Genomic DNA, 13,654 nt, shown 5'->3' on the forward strand with positions numbered 1-13,654 from the left:
TCATCCTGCCTTTTTTTTTACTCAAAACTCCTGTCCTGCCTATTTTTTTCAAATTTCATCCTAGCCCCCCCCCATAAAAATCAAATGGTAGCTCCCTTAAAGAGTTTAAAAAATAGTGTAGGATTTCTTATACAGCATGTATATACATTATACAAGCTTGTTTTCCACTAGCATATACCCCGCGGTATGAAGAACTCGTGACGAGGGTTTCATATGAAATAAAATTTAAAAAATAAAATCCTCCCACCCGCCCCATTTTTTTCAAAAATTTGGATGAAAATCTACTAATTAATTTCAGTTGGCCTAAATAAAGATTAACAGTAGTGTGCATTCAAGAAAATACTTTAATAGCACTGACCCATGATGTCTGTGCAAAGGCAAACTTAAAAGGTTCAAAAACATCAGCAGTCTTAACAATGTTATAACATGATTTGGAAAACATCGTAAACATGGCACTATCAGTGTGCTTTTTCAATGGAAATTGGGAAGTCCTAATGTATTCTTAATAGTACGAAAACCCATGAGAAGAGGATAATACTGAATGAAGTTGATATCTTTTTTATAAAAATAAGCAGTTATCTCCCTTAGACCATTAAAACCTTACCACATCCCTTTCTAAACTTTCATTTTGTCCACCAGGAGGTTCAGTGTATGATGCCCTGTACTGTGATTGACCATAGTTACCTCTATTTCCACCTGTAAAACAGATAATAGTTTTTAAATATCAATTCTTTGCTTCTTGATTAATTGGTGATGGACTTGGTTCAAATAATGGTACAAGGATTTGATGAATTTGAAAGAAATATATTGCTTCCAACAGTTAAGAATGATTAAAGGTTTTACATTGTAATTTAAACTACTCATTTAACTCAACCTCTTTATGTGATCTGGTTAAAAAAAATCTCAAATTTAATATTAAAACGATAAATTAGGACTGAAATATCATAATATTAATGAAACTTTCTGAGAAAAAAATTTGAAAAAAAAATCATTAAAAAAAGTCACTTATAACTTAAATAAGCATCTGTGAAAGCCTGAAGCTCAGAGTTTTGGCAGGACACGAGAAATTGCATTTTTAACAAGCTCTTGTGGTAATGATCTACAAACTACAGTAACATCATTCTCCATGTATGATTCCTTTCCAGTATTGAATTTATTATATTCTTGTATTAAGTTAAAAGTATCAATTTTAACTGAAAAAAAAACATGCATGTTGGAGCTGAGGACTGTTCTACTGAAATGAATGTACAAGGAAAGCTTGGTCTATGAAATGAGAATATTTCTGAAAATTGATTACATTACAATGTTTTAACAGATTACGAGATACGTACAGAAATGTATAAGCCATCTACAACTTGTACATTTATTTTAATAGAAACAGCCCTATAAAGCACCAACGCTTTATCCCCAAGTCACTATACCTCATACTTTGTAGAAATAAATAATTAACATAACATGAACATTCCAACTTAATTATAAATGCAACTAAAAAATATATTCATCTAACAACATAAAATTTGCTACATTGAAAAATGCCTAAAACTAAAAAATGCAACATTATCATGTAAAAGGCAAGTTTCCCTTTTTATTCAAATCAAGCTTTTTAATCAAGACTACTTTCAGTAAAATATATCCAAGTTGCAATGTATTTTACATTTCTTTTCTATTAAATACAATTAAAATGCACATACTCTTTTTCACTTTTACAATTGCAACATTAATATTTGAAAAGGAGACCATAAAAACTGTATTCAAATCAAGTTTTCATATATTACTTAAAAAGTAAAAAGTAGAAAATTTGCCTTTTCTAAATAAAAAATAAATTCTGAAAAATGCAGAAACAAATAACTAATATATCTAGTATTCCTTGAATGAATTCTAGGAAATGCTAGAAAAGTAAGCAAAGGCAAGCAATAATAAATAGTCTTGCAGCATGCACCGTGACCCGTTCCACTCACTGTTGACAGAGTCCTTGTCACGCATAGGAAGAGAATACATGTCTCCTCTAGGACCCTCATTCTGTGATCTAAAAGGTTCAGTTCTAAAGCCTTCGCTGGGAGGTCTAAATCCTTCCGAACTAGGAATAACTCGGAATCCTTCATTTTGTAAACGTAAACCATTGCTACTAGCATTTGATTTCATACCTTCATCACGTAATGTTGTTGTTTTGAATTGGTATCGTGAACTTTGTTCTACAAATGAATTATCATGCGAATATAACTATATATGAAATCAAATTTAAATATGAGCAAAAATGTAGAGCAAAACATGCTGATATTATGTATTACTTTTCTTTTTATGCTCGTTTATTTGCCTCAAGTGCTTAATCAAGGAGAGGGTTAAAATTATATACATAAAATTGAGAAAGGAAGTGGGAAATATGTCAATGAGACAACAACCCGACCATAGAGCAGAAAACAGGTGAAGGGCCACCAATGGGTCCTGATTAAAGTATAAAAAATTCACACATGTCAATGCATGTGGTTAAAATTAATATTGGAACACAATCTTATTGGTGATAAGACAGAAACTGAAAAAAAATCATAATTCCAGAACAAAATAAAATTAATTTTCAATCTCTTTTTCAAATTCTGAACTTGACTTTGGTAGTACATATAAGGCTGTAAAATGTGAACTTACATTGTATAATTCAGGAATTAATTGTAAAAACATCCAATACAAATATTGATGGTCATATAAAGGGCTAAATCTGTATTAGACAATTGTTTATTAAATAAAAAATAATAATCATGGGAGTTAGAATGCAAAATATAACTCTACATCTCTGATTTAAACAAGAGTGCACACGCTGAAATGTCTCGCCTTCTATACTAATCATTGATATTATGTTGATAGTCCTAAGTATAAAGCTAAGCTTTATTACAACTGTCACATAAACTTAACATTAACCAAGATAACTAAACAAAGACCAATGAACCTTGAAAATGAGGTCAAGGTTAGATGAAGCATGCCAGGCAGACATGTACAGCTAACAATGCTTCTATACAACATATATAGTTGACCCATTACTTATAGTTTAAGAAAAATGAACCAAAACACACACTTAACACTGTGCAATGAACCGTGAAAATGAGGTCACGGTCAAATAAAACCTGCGCGACTGACATAAAGATCATAAAATATTTCCATACACCAAATATAGTTGACCTATGGCATATAGTATTAGATAAAAAGACCAAAACTCAAAAACTTAACTTTGACCACTGAACCATGAAAATGAGGTCAAGGTCACATGACATCTGCCCGCTAGACATGTACACCTTACAATCATTCCATACAACAAATATAGTAGACCTATTGCATATAGTATGAGAAAAACAGACCAAAACACAAAAATTTAACTATAACCACTGAACCATGAAAATGAGGTCAAGGTCAGATGACACCTGCTAGTTGGACATGTACACCTTACAGTCCTTCCATACACCGAATATTCTAACCCTATTGCTTATAGTATCCGAAATATGGACTTGACCACCAAAACTTAACCTTGTTCACTGATCCATGAAATGAGGTCGAGGTCAAGTGAAAACTGTCTGACACACATGAGGACCTTGTAAGGTACGCACATATCAAATATAGTTATCCTATTACTTATAATAAGAGAGAATTCAACATTACAAAAAATTTGAACTTTTTTTTCAAGTGGTCACTGAACCATGAAAATGAGGTCAAGGACATTGGACATGTGCACTGACGGAAACTTTGTAACATGAAGCATCTATATACAAAGTATGAAGCATACAGGTCTTCCACCTTCTAAAATATAAAGCTTTTAAGAAGTGAGCTAACGCCGCCGCCGCCGTAGCCGCTGCCGCCGGATCACTATCCCTATGTTGAGCTTTCTGCAACAAAAGTTGCAGGCTCGACAAAAACAATTACAGAACTCAATACCAATTTTGTTGCATATCTAGATGCCAAGTTGAAAGCTAAATTTTATAATACTCATCTACCTTAAAAAAAATCGTGTAGCATATTTTTCTAAATGTTACAAAAAGAAATATTTATTACTTTAGATATTAATAAATTCATTCATATAAAATGCGATGCATTACCATCCCTCAAAAATACTTTTCAACAAATTGTTATGTACAGGATTTCTATAATTTAAGATATTAATCCCTTTATAATTATAATGCATCATCATACCTCAAATCTAAATATGTTTGAAAATGTTATGTACAGAAATGTTTATAACTAGATATTAATTCATTCATAAATGCAATACATATACATTCTCCCTCAAAATTAAATTGTAAATACAAACAATGTTAGTCTGTAAAATCATGCATTAAAAATAGTCTTTATGAAGAATTGTTTCTATATCGCCTTTCTCAAAATTGTCATCATCTTAATTGCATGCCTTGAATATAGACAAGATATTAGCCAATACATCATTCAGTCGTTGACAACTTGACACCAATATGTGTATTTGTTCTCCACCATACAAACAAAATATACTGTCATTCCAATGACTATTGATACCAATATACAAATGACCATTGATACCAATAAATATATAAGTACATTCTCATCCCTTCCACTGACTTACTAGATTTGGCCCCTGTGTTTGGCATTGTACCGTAATGGACTGAAGGTTCCATTGAAGAATAACCACTAGAAGATCCCTGGTTTGAAGAAGAAAATTGTTGCCTTCTGTCTCCAAACTTCCATTTTCCTCTTCCATTTCCAGATGAAATACTGCTGTCTGGAAAATAATCTCCCTCCCTTCGTACGGCAGACAGAATATCATGTGCACTTCCACTTCTATATGGCATACTTCGTTCTACTTGCAATGGAATTTCATATGTATTGGCACTACTGGTTGAAAGTCTACTTCTTGGCATTGTAAATGCTGGTGGAATTTCTAACCCTCCTGTGGAGCTTCTTCTCTCTCTTGATGCAAAATTATGTTTATCTGAATTTCTAGGATCATAAGGGACGGCATATCCATCTGACATCACACTAGAGCTATGATTATTTGGCAATGTATACCTATCTACACTGCTGCTTCTGTTGCGATTACTAGAGCTTGAACCTCGTCTACTTGTGAGCGACAGATACTTTTCTGGAACATCAAACTCTTCTTCCTCAATAGCAGATGTAGAAAATCCACTAGTGCTACCATATGACTGGTCACCTAAACAGGAACGTCTCTCTGTCCCACTGGGGACATAACGCTTTTCTACAACATGCTCTTTGACATGAGGACTTGCCCTTCTTGAATGATTTTCCCCTAAAGGTATGTATCTTTCACGAGAAAAATGTTCTTGAACAGGGGGTATCTTTATCTTCTGTTTCATTTCTTCTAAAGGTACATAATGTTCACGGACCATAGATTCATTAACAGAAGGCACAGATAACAATGCATTTCTCTGCCTCCTTTCTTCAGGAACAAACAACTCACGTACAACTCGTCTATTTGTAGGAGGAGTGGGCATTTTTTCTCTGGTCTCTAGACCATGAGGAATATATTTTTCTTTAGTGTAATGCTCTTCAACAGGAGTTCTTATTATCTGAATTGGTTGATGCTTGCCACTAGGGACTATTCTTTCAGTAATAACATGTTTTTCTACGGGCAGTTTTATATGTTTCTCACGTTTTCCTACAATTGGTTGATCTGGTTCTTGTGCGTCAGTACTGTAACTGAAATGTGACTTCGGTTCTTTGTTTCCACCAAGCCATCGACCTCCTTTAAAATTATATTACAACAAAATACCTCTTTTATAATAAAAAAACAATTCTAGCTGTTTAGGTAAAAGGTATCACACTTTCTAGCAACACAAAAAGCTGTCAAAAAATTAGATCTTAAAAATTTCTAGCTCCAAACAAAACATATCTAGCTTATGTCTAATCATCTATATCATGCATTCAAACCAGGGAAGAAAATAAAACATCACTTTAATGATTAACCATTATATTCTCCTGTTTATTAAGAAAGGTACTTAGCATGTTCAGGGTAGTGGAAAAGGAACAGTAAGAACTTGTGCATTTTATCTACAATTGTCAGAACAGGTATCAAGATATAATGCCAATTTTGTTTTTATCTAATTTAATTTGACAGCAAAAAACATTACACTATGACCTCCCACAGATCATTGCCTACACCTAGGGGGATAAAAAAAAAAGTAATTTGCTCCCTTCTGTTTAACTCTTTGTGAATAGAAAAAAAGGCCTAATAAGTAATTCCAAACCAATTCCCAAATCTTTTGAATGTTTGAAATAATATATCTTCTTTACCTGGTGGGTCTGGTGCTGGTCCCATTGGAGGTGGAGGTATACTGCTGTAAGAAATTATATCAAAACTCAATATTCATTATTCAATTTATATTTCAAAGCATTTTATATCAATATTTTTCTGTAGTGCATTATTTATGACTGATTTCAATCCGGTCTCATTTGATACATAGTATTACAGTTTGATTAAACTTTTTTTAAATTTAATATACATATATTTTCTTATTGGATTATACCAAATATGAACTAGTTCTTAGTAATTATATGCTTATTATCTAAGAAAGGAGATGTCAAAATTTTTGTGACATATTTTGACAAAAAAAATATACTCAACAGCAGTATTTGTTGGGGTTTTTTTGGTGTTTTTACTTGTTTTAACATATAAATTTGGTACAACCTTTTAAAAAAGATGCTGTTACTGTTGCAGATTTGAGATGTCATACCATAGAAAAAAGTATATACTTTTTGAAACTTGCTCAATTTAAAATGCAATAAATTAATTTGAGTACTAGTCATGATGTGGGTAAAAATTTAATGCAAATGTTTTGCTTCAATTTTTGTGGAAAATTCATAATATGCTGATTGTAAACAAATCCGCAAAGAAGTATTTTCCGGATCTGTTAAAATATAATTGGCAGCAGACTTTTAATCAAACAGGCTTATGTTGGAAAACCTGATTCCCCTGCTGTTTTTGAGGGACAAAATAGTTTTCTCCATGAAAGAGAACAGATAAAAAAACATAATGACATAATTGTTTAGATTACAATAAAATTTCTCCTTTAAAAATAACCGTATCACCATTTTTTGTTATTTTATACATACCTTTGAAATAATTTGGGACGACCTTCTTTGGCTGCTAGGAGTTCATCTACAATATCTTGTGCCTGTAAAGAGAAAGCTTTCTTAATGTTTGTATTGGTTTTCTTTTTTATTTCTATAGTCTGGATAATTATGACAGTACTTGTGAGATTTCTTTTCCTGCTAAATTTGTTATTCATCATTGTTAAATGCAGCTGTTTTGATATCTAATGAGGAATTTTGTTCAAACTTGTGATAGGAACTGATTTCAACTTTCAGTTAGGAGCAATAATTTGGCAGAATGATAAATGATTTTTTTAAATCTCACTCAAATCCCTAGCACACTGGCATATGCATTTAGTTAAAAATATATCCTTTCATTCCTAAACACAGAATATTTTCTATTATAATTAAATATTTACCACTAGGTTTGAAAATTCTGGTGAAGATGCCAAGATATTTTTCTTGTTGATTTTTTACAAATTGTGTTGTTGTTAATTTTGAGTTTATTACTTCCCTTTGTCCACTAAATATTCAAAACAGGTCAATTAGACATGTCTTATATTATTGATATATGATATGAACTAGTTTCTTGTCCTTTTCTAAAAATATGGAATAATTTCTTCAGTTTTTTCAACATCACTGAAGAAGCATTTAAATTAAATACTTTTCCACCAACAAAAATGTTTTGTTTACAGCATTTTTTTAAGGAAAAGGACATGAATATGGTTGTGACGTAAATAAGAAAAAACAATGCAGTGGAAAAAAAAAGATGGGAGTTGTCATTAACATTTTGTCCAGTTATTTTTACTCACGTAGAAAAGTAATCCCTTCAAATGACATGCACAAATCAAATGTCAGTTAAAAATATTACTTCACAGTAACATCACAAACAAAGGTGTAACATTTACACACCCTTTTCATTCTCAAAATTCATTCAACCATGTCAGATGCATACATGTCCTTCCCATTACTTGCAGTTTTCAATATTTATTATCGATTTTATTTAATAACTAATAAAATCGTAAATACACCTAGCAATGGTACAATTTGTTTCCCTCCCTTAAAAAATTAAAACAAATGCTGTCCTTGTAATGATTACAAAAATATATAAATATTCACCAAAGAAGTTTCTTTTAAAAATGTTACCGGTACATGAAAATCACCCCATCCTATGGTATATCGCATTTGTGTAACATGATCATAATATAGCAGCATGTATTGAACAAATTGTGGTCAACTAAGTGCAGAATTATTAGATCACCTGGAACTTACGTAACCCTTTAATAATGTGTGAATGATCAAAGAACATTCCTTCAAAATTTCATGTCAAATATTATTTTTCTGAGATTTAATCCATTTTTTTCTTAAAAAGGAATTTGAATAAGCTGTTGTCAATCTATTTGCAAACAGTAACTGCTGGTTTATAGTAAATACCTACCGGAGCATTTATACTTTGGAATATGTGCATATCACATCTACTGCTATATTTCCCTGGATTTTCTAACATTGTAAACATTATTAAGTTTGTGTACACTTCTCTTTTATCTTCTTTGAATATTGCTGTTGGTTCATGTACAAGTTCTAATGGAAATCTTTCCAATTCCTCCTGGAAATATAAGATCACTGTACATGTATTTATAAGTCATGCTGCTAACACTTTCAAATTATACTTAATACATTGAGATATTTTTAATATGTATTTGTAATGTTGTATAATACAGGTAGAAAAATGTATTATGAAATTAAAAAACAGTAATTCTTTATTTTTTTGTTAATCATTAGGCATTACACAACACTAAATAGCAACACAAATGAATATCAAATTCTATAACCCATATATGTACAATAACCCATATTTGTAAAATATCAAGTCTTCAAACAGTTAATGAATGTTACAATGTGGTATAGTAATTTATAACAAAATATGTATATGTGTTTGTAAACATAAAGCTGCTAAAATGCCTTTTTGGTATCCATTCTGTAAATTATGGCATGCAAATAATGTTTGTGAACTGTGTTATGTCTGTCAATGTCTTTATATTATGTTTCATACTGGAACATGTTTTAAAATATATACTGTGAACATGATAAAAACAAAATTTTGCCAGGTTATTTTTTGTTTGTTGATTGAGAGTATTTAACTGAATTAAAAATTGAAATAAAGTCTATCTATATCACATTACACAACAGAATATAATATAATCCCATGAAACTACATGTATAACCATTGATATTCACCAATGAGAAATTACAAACCTTCAAAACAAAAAGTTTCAGATGTACATATTTTTATCACACTATATTCTTAAGGATGTACTTAGGTGAGGTTAGGTAAAAATTAAGAAATTTAGAAAATAGAATTGATACTATAAGATGGTAGAGCATCTATTAAGGATAAAGATAAGCTAAAAATATTGATAGGTCATGGACCTCCTTTTCGAGATATTTGAGATTTAAAATATGGCGGGAAAAGGCTGACTCGAACTTTTACCCTATATATGCATTGGTACTATTTGGGTCTCAAAACAAAAGAAAGAAAATTAAGAATCTTCTAAAATTTTGGTAAATGACCTTTCATGAGCTATTAAGTCTTATATGAAAAAATAAAGGGGTGTTATGGGGCAAAATATTTTACATTGTATTTTATGGAAAAACACCAAGCAGTCCGAACATTTAACACAAATTCCAAAACCTCACCTAAGTACATCCTTAATTCCAAATTTTTTCACAGTATAAAACTGCAAATTTATTGTATGTCCTACCCCATTTCCTTTGTCGATTACGATTAAATTTTTGCGTTCTATGATCATAACACATCTCATTGTCCAGATGCCAGTGGTACTTTCCATTCCACGTAACTTGCGTAATCCATCCTCAGGTTTCATCACACCTAGAATAAATCGTTGCATTGTTTTAGTGATAATTAGCAGAAAAATAAAATGGTATATTTAATAGTGTACGCACTTTATAAATTTAGCTTTTTTTCAGCAAGGATCATGCAAAAAAAAATGTTTCACCAGAATTCTCATTCGAGTTCTGAACAAAAGTAAATGAATCTCCATGATTTGTCGTTGATTTGAATCTAGCTATCTATGACAATTTTATTGTCTACAACTCCTATTAAACGAAGAACTCAATACATGGGAAGGAGAACTTACGTGGACAATTTTTTAACCTTGATTTTAAATTTAAAGTATAATTAATCTCTAACAGCATCCCTTAAAAGCTAACAAGACAATGAAAAAGTCATTTATCAGTATTAACTCATTTATAATTCTGTTTTTCATATTTGGTTTTGGCTACCAGACTTGCCCCTGACCCAAGTCAGGAGCCTCTGGCCTTTATGTTAGTCTTGTATCATTTTTAATTTATGTTCATTTATATGTTTTGGAGTTTTGTATGACGTCCATTTTCACCGAACTATCCACTTGTATTTTTGTCCATCTGATGAGTTAAGCCTTTTTCAACTGATTTTTATAGTTGTTCTGATGTTGTACTGTTATACCACTGTCCCAGGTTAGGGGGAGGGTTGGGATCCTGCTAACATGTTTAACCCCGCCACATTATTTATGTATGTGCCTGTCCCAAGTCAGGAGCCTGTAATTCTGTGGTTGTCGTTTGTTTCTGTGTTACATAAAATTGAGAAAGGAAATGGTGAATATGTCAAAGCGACAACCACCCGACCATAGAGCAAACAACAGCCGAAGGCAACCAATGGGTCTTCAATGTAGCGAGAATTCCCGCACCCGTAGGTGTCCTTCAGCTGGCCCCTAAAATATGCATAATAGTACAGTGATAATGGACGTCATACTAAACTCCGAATTATACACAAGAAACTAAAATTTAAAATCATACAAGACTAACAAAGGCCAGAGGCTCCTGACTTGGGACAGGCGCAAAATTGCGGAGGGTTAAACATGTTTATGAGATCTCAACCCTCCCCCTATACCTCTAGCCAATGTAGAAAAGTAAAACAATAACAATACGCACATTAAAATTCAGTTCAAGAGAAGTCCGAGTCTGATGTCAAAAGATGTAACAAAAGAAAATAAATAAAATGACAATAATACATAAATAACAACAGACTACTAGCAGTTAACTGACATGCCAGCTCCAGACCTCAATTAAACTGATTGAAAGATTATGTCTTCATCATATGAATATCAGGTACAATCCCTCCCGTTAGGGGTTTAGTATCATACTATCATAAAATATATGAGAAGAACATAACCCGTGTCATGCCAACAACTGTTTTTTTAGAAATAAATGTGTTTAGTTCCGATGCAAAGACCCTATCAGTGAATCAATGTTAAAGCCAAAATATGCAATCTTTAATGACCTGACAACAGTATCGTAACTATATCCCCTTTTAATAAGTCTATTTAAAGGTTTTGTTAGTTTCTGAGGAGAATACTGACATTTTTGTGCTTTATAAAGAATATTTCCATAAAATTTTGGATGTGAAATACCTGAACGTATAAGATGTCTGCATGTTGAGTTATATTTACGAATTATTTCCTTATACCGGTGATAAAATTTAGTAAATGTTTTGACCAGTTTGTGATATCGAAAACCCTGGTGTAATAATTTTTCAGTAATACATAAATTTCTCTCGCTAAAATCTAATACATTGTTACATACACGAGCGAATCGTACAAGTTGAGATATATAAACACCATAAGATGGTGACAAGGGAACGTCACCATCTAAAAATGGATAATTGACATATTTGTTTTTCGTTTCTTTTTTTTTTAAATAAATAAGGCCGTTAGTTTTCTCATTTGAATTGTTTTACATTGTCTTATCGGGGCCTTTTATAGCTGACTATGCGGTTTGGGCTTTGCTCATTGTTGAAGGCCGTACGGTGACCTATAGTTGTTAATGTCTGTGTCATTTTGGTCTTTTGTGGATAGTTGTCTCATTGGCAATCATACCACATCTTCTTTTTTATAGTACACAAATTTGTTTAGGGGCCAGCTGAAGATCACCCCAGGATAGTGTTTTCTCACTGTGACCCATTGGTGGCCTTCTGATGTTATCTGCTCTTTGGTCAGGTTGTTGTCTCTTTGACACATTCTTCATTTCCATTCTCAATTTTATTCTAACATTTAAGTAAAAAACTACTAGACTCAAATTGACATTGAATTTTGAAATAGGTTACAATCTTACAAAGTTAATTGATTACAAAATTGCTGATGCAAATAAAATGTCTATGTTGGGTAAGGCTAGCTGTCGCTCATATTCAATTTTATTCAAAAACTGTGTCAAAAATAGCAATGTTAGGTCAGATATGTCAATTTGGACATGTTCATGTTGTCACAGTGACCTCAACAATAACATTTCTGCACTAATGTGACTAGACCATATCATTGTATTCATTTATCAATCAAATTTACATAATTTTGAAATGACTGAAAAAGCTTACTACAATTATATAGCTGAGTTTTTCTTTGTCCTCTTATCCAGGTCTTATACAACATTTTTAACAATGTATGATTGAAATATTAGGTCAATAACTTTTATTTCTGCTATGAAACTTCTTACCTGATTTTGAAGAATATGTAGCTAAATGATCTAGCTCAAATGTGGGTTCCATGTCCCTTGTGTTGTCAAATCTATCCATACTGTGTTGATCTATAAATAGAAAAAGTATGTATACTACTGACACTCTCTAATAATATACAAGTAATAAGGGTTGTAGTACATAATATTAATTTGTATACATTGTACATTACATTTGTTAATGTTTCAAAAAGTATGTACGCCTGCTAAGTGGAATTTAATAGATTTTTTATGGTAATACATCAAGGAGACCAGAATACTGAATGAACAGTTTTAGTCTATATTTTGACAGTTTTTCTTATATATTTAAAATATTTTGACAATAAAAAATATGATTACAAAATATTTTGTTTTAAAAAAAGAGATTGAATATTTGAAACTCTAAGAGATTATGTACAAAACAAATACTAAGAAAAAAAAAATTCAAAGATGACTTTTATTCATTTCGTATAAGGTTCCATTTCTGAACTATCTCCCCTTGACCACTGATTCTTTCCTCATGCATTTGAATTATTATTTTATGTTTCTTTAATCACTCTGTAATGTTTATGTCATGATGTAATTAATGTTATGCTCTTTATGGGCCCTTTAATTTGGAAAATAAAAAAATAAAAAAATATTGTATATATATTGTATTGAACTAAAAGGTTTGACCAATGCACAACTGTTATGTGAATATTAATATATAAAATCAATTTTAGTGGTCTAATAATATAACACTCCTTGATATTTAATTGAATAAATGCAAATGTTTTGAAGAAATGACAGTTTTCTTGAATCATTGAAAATGATAAATATCAATTCTAAATGATAAATGTATATTACAAAATCGCAGGTATAAATATGCAATGCTTGACAACATATTTAATGCATGAATGCTCATACTATGGATTAACTATTGAGGAACATTCCATAACACCAATCAAATCAATTTTGCATTACAAATATATTGGTTTATAGTATTACCAAACGTTAATTAATCCTACAGTCTTGTTCATTCATCAACATGATCAGTAATTACAATAATAATGAC

At 31.4% G+C, this 13,654-nt stretch overlaps 1 protein-coding gene across 16 annotated transcripts in view; it reads right to left on the reverse strand.

The window, feature by feature from the left end:
• The window catches only part of LOC143082890 (epidermal growth factor receptor kinase substrate 8-like), a 76,804-nt gene that overhangs the window by 40,970 nt on the left and 22,180 nt on the right, over positions 1–13,654 (reverse strand). For 10 of the 16 annotated variants that reach the window (XM_076258860.1, XM_076258859.1, XM_076258863.1 and 7 more), the window contains 8 exons: positions 12,604–12,693; positions 9,822–9,949; positions 8,498–8,665; positions 7,081–7,142; positions 6,262–6,305; positions 4,574–5,713; positions 1,959–2,192; positions 605–696 (listed from right to left, as the gene is read on the reverse strand). In XM_076258860.1, the coding sequence (XP_076114975.1) occupies positions 605–696; positions 1,959–2,192; positions 4,574–5,713; positions 6,262–6,305; positions 7,081–7,142; positions 8,498–8,665; positions 9,822–9,949; positions 12,604–12,693 (1,958 nt within the window). The remainder of the gene's footprint in view (positions 1–604; positions 697–1,958; positions 2,193–4,573; positions 5,714–6,261; positions 6,306–7,080; positions 7,143–8,497; positions 8,666–9,821; positions 9,950–12,603; positions 12,694–13,654) is intronic. The other 6 variants (XM_076258873.1, XM_076258871.1, XM_076258861.1 and 3 more) reach the window with 5 other exon arrangements.

Source organism: Mytilus galloprovincialis, chromosome 7 (genome assembly GCF_965363235.1).
Source record: "Mytilus galloprovincialis chromosome 7, xbMytGall1.hap1.1, whole genome shotgun sequence".
Classification (NCBI taxonomy): domain Eukaryota; kingdom Metazoa; phylum Mollusca; class Bivalvia; order Mytilida; family Mytilidae; genus Mytilus; species Mytilus galloprovincialis.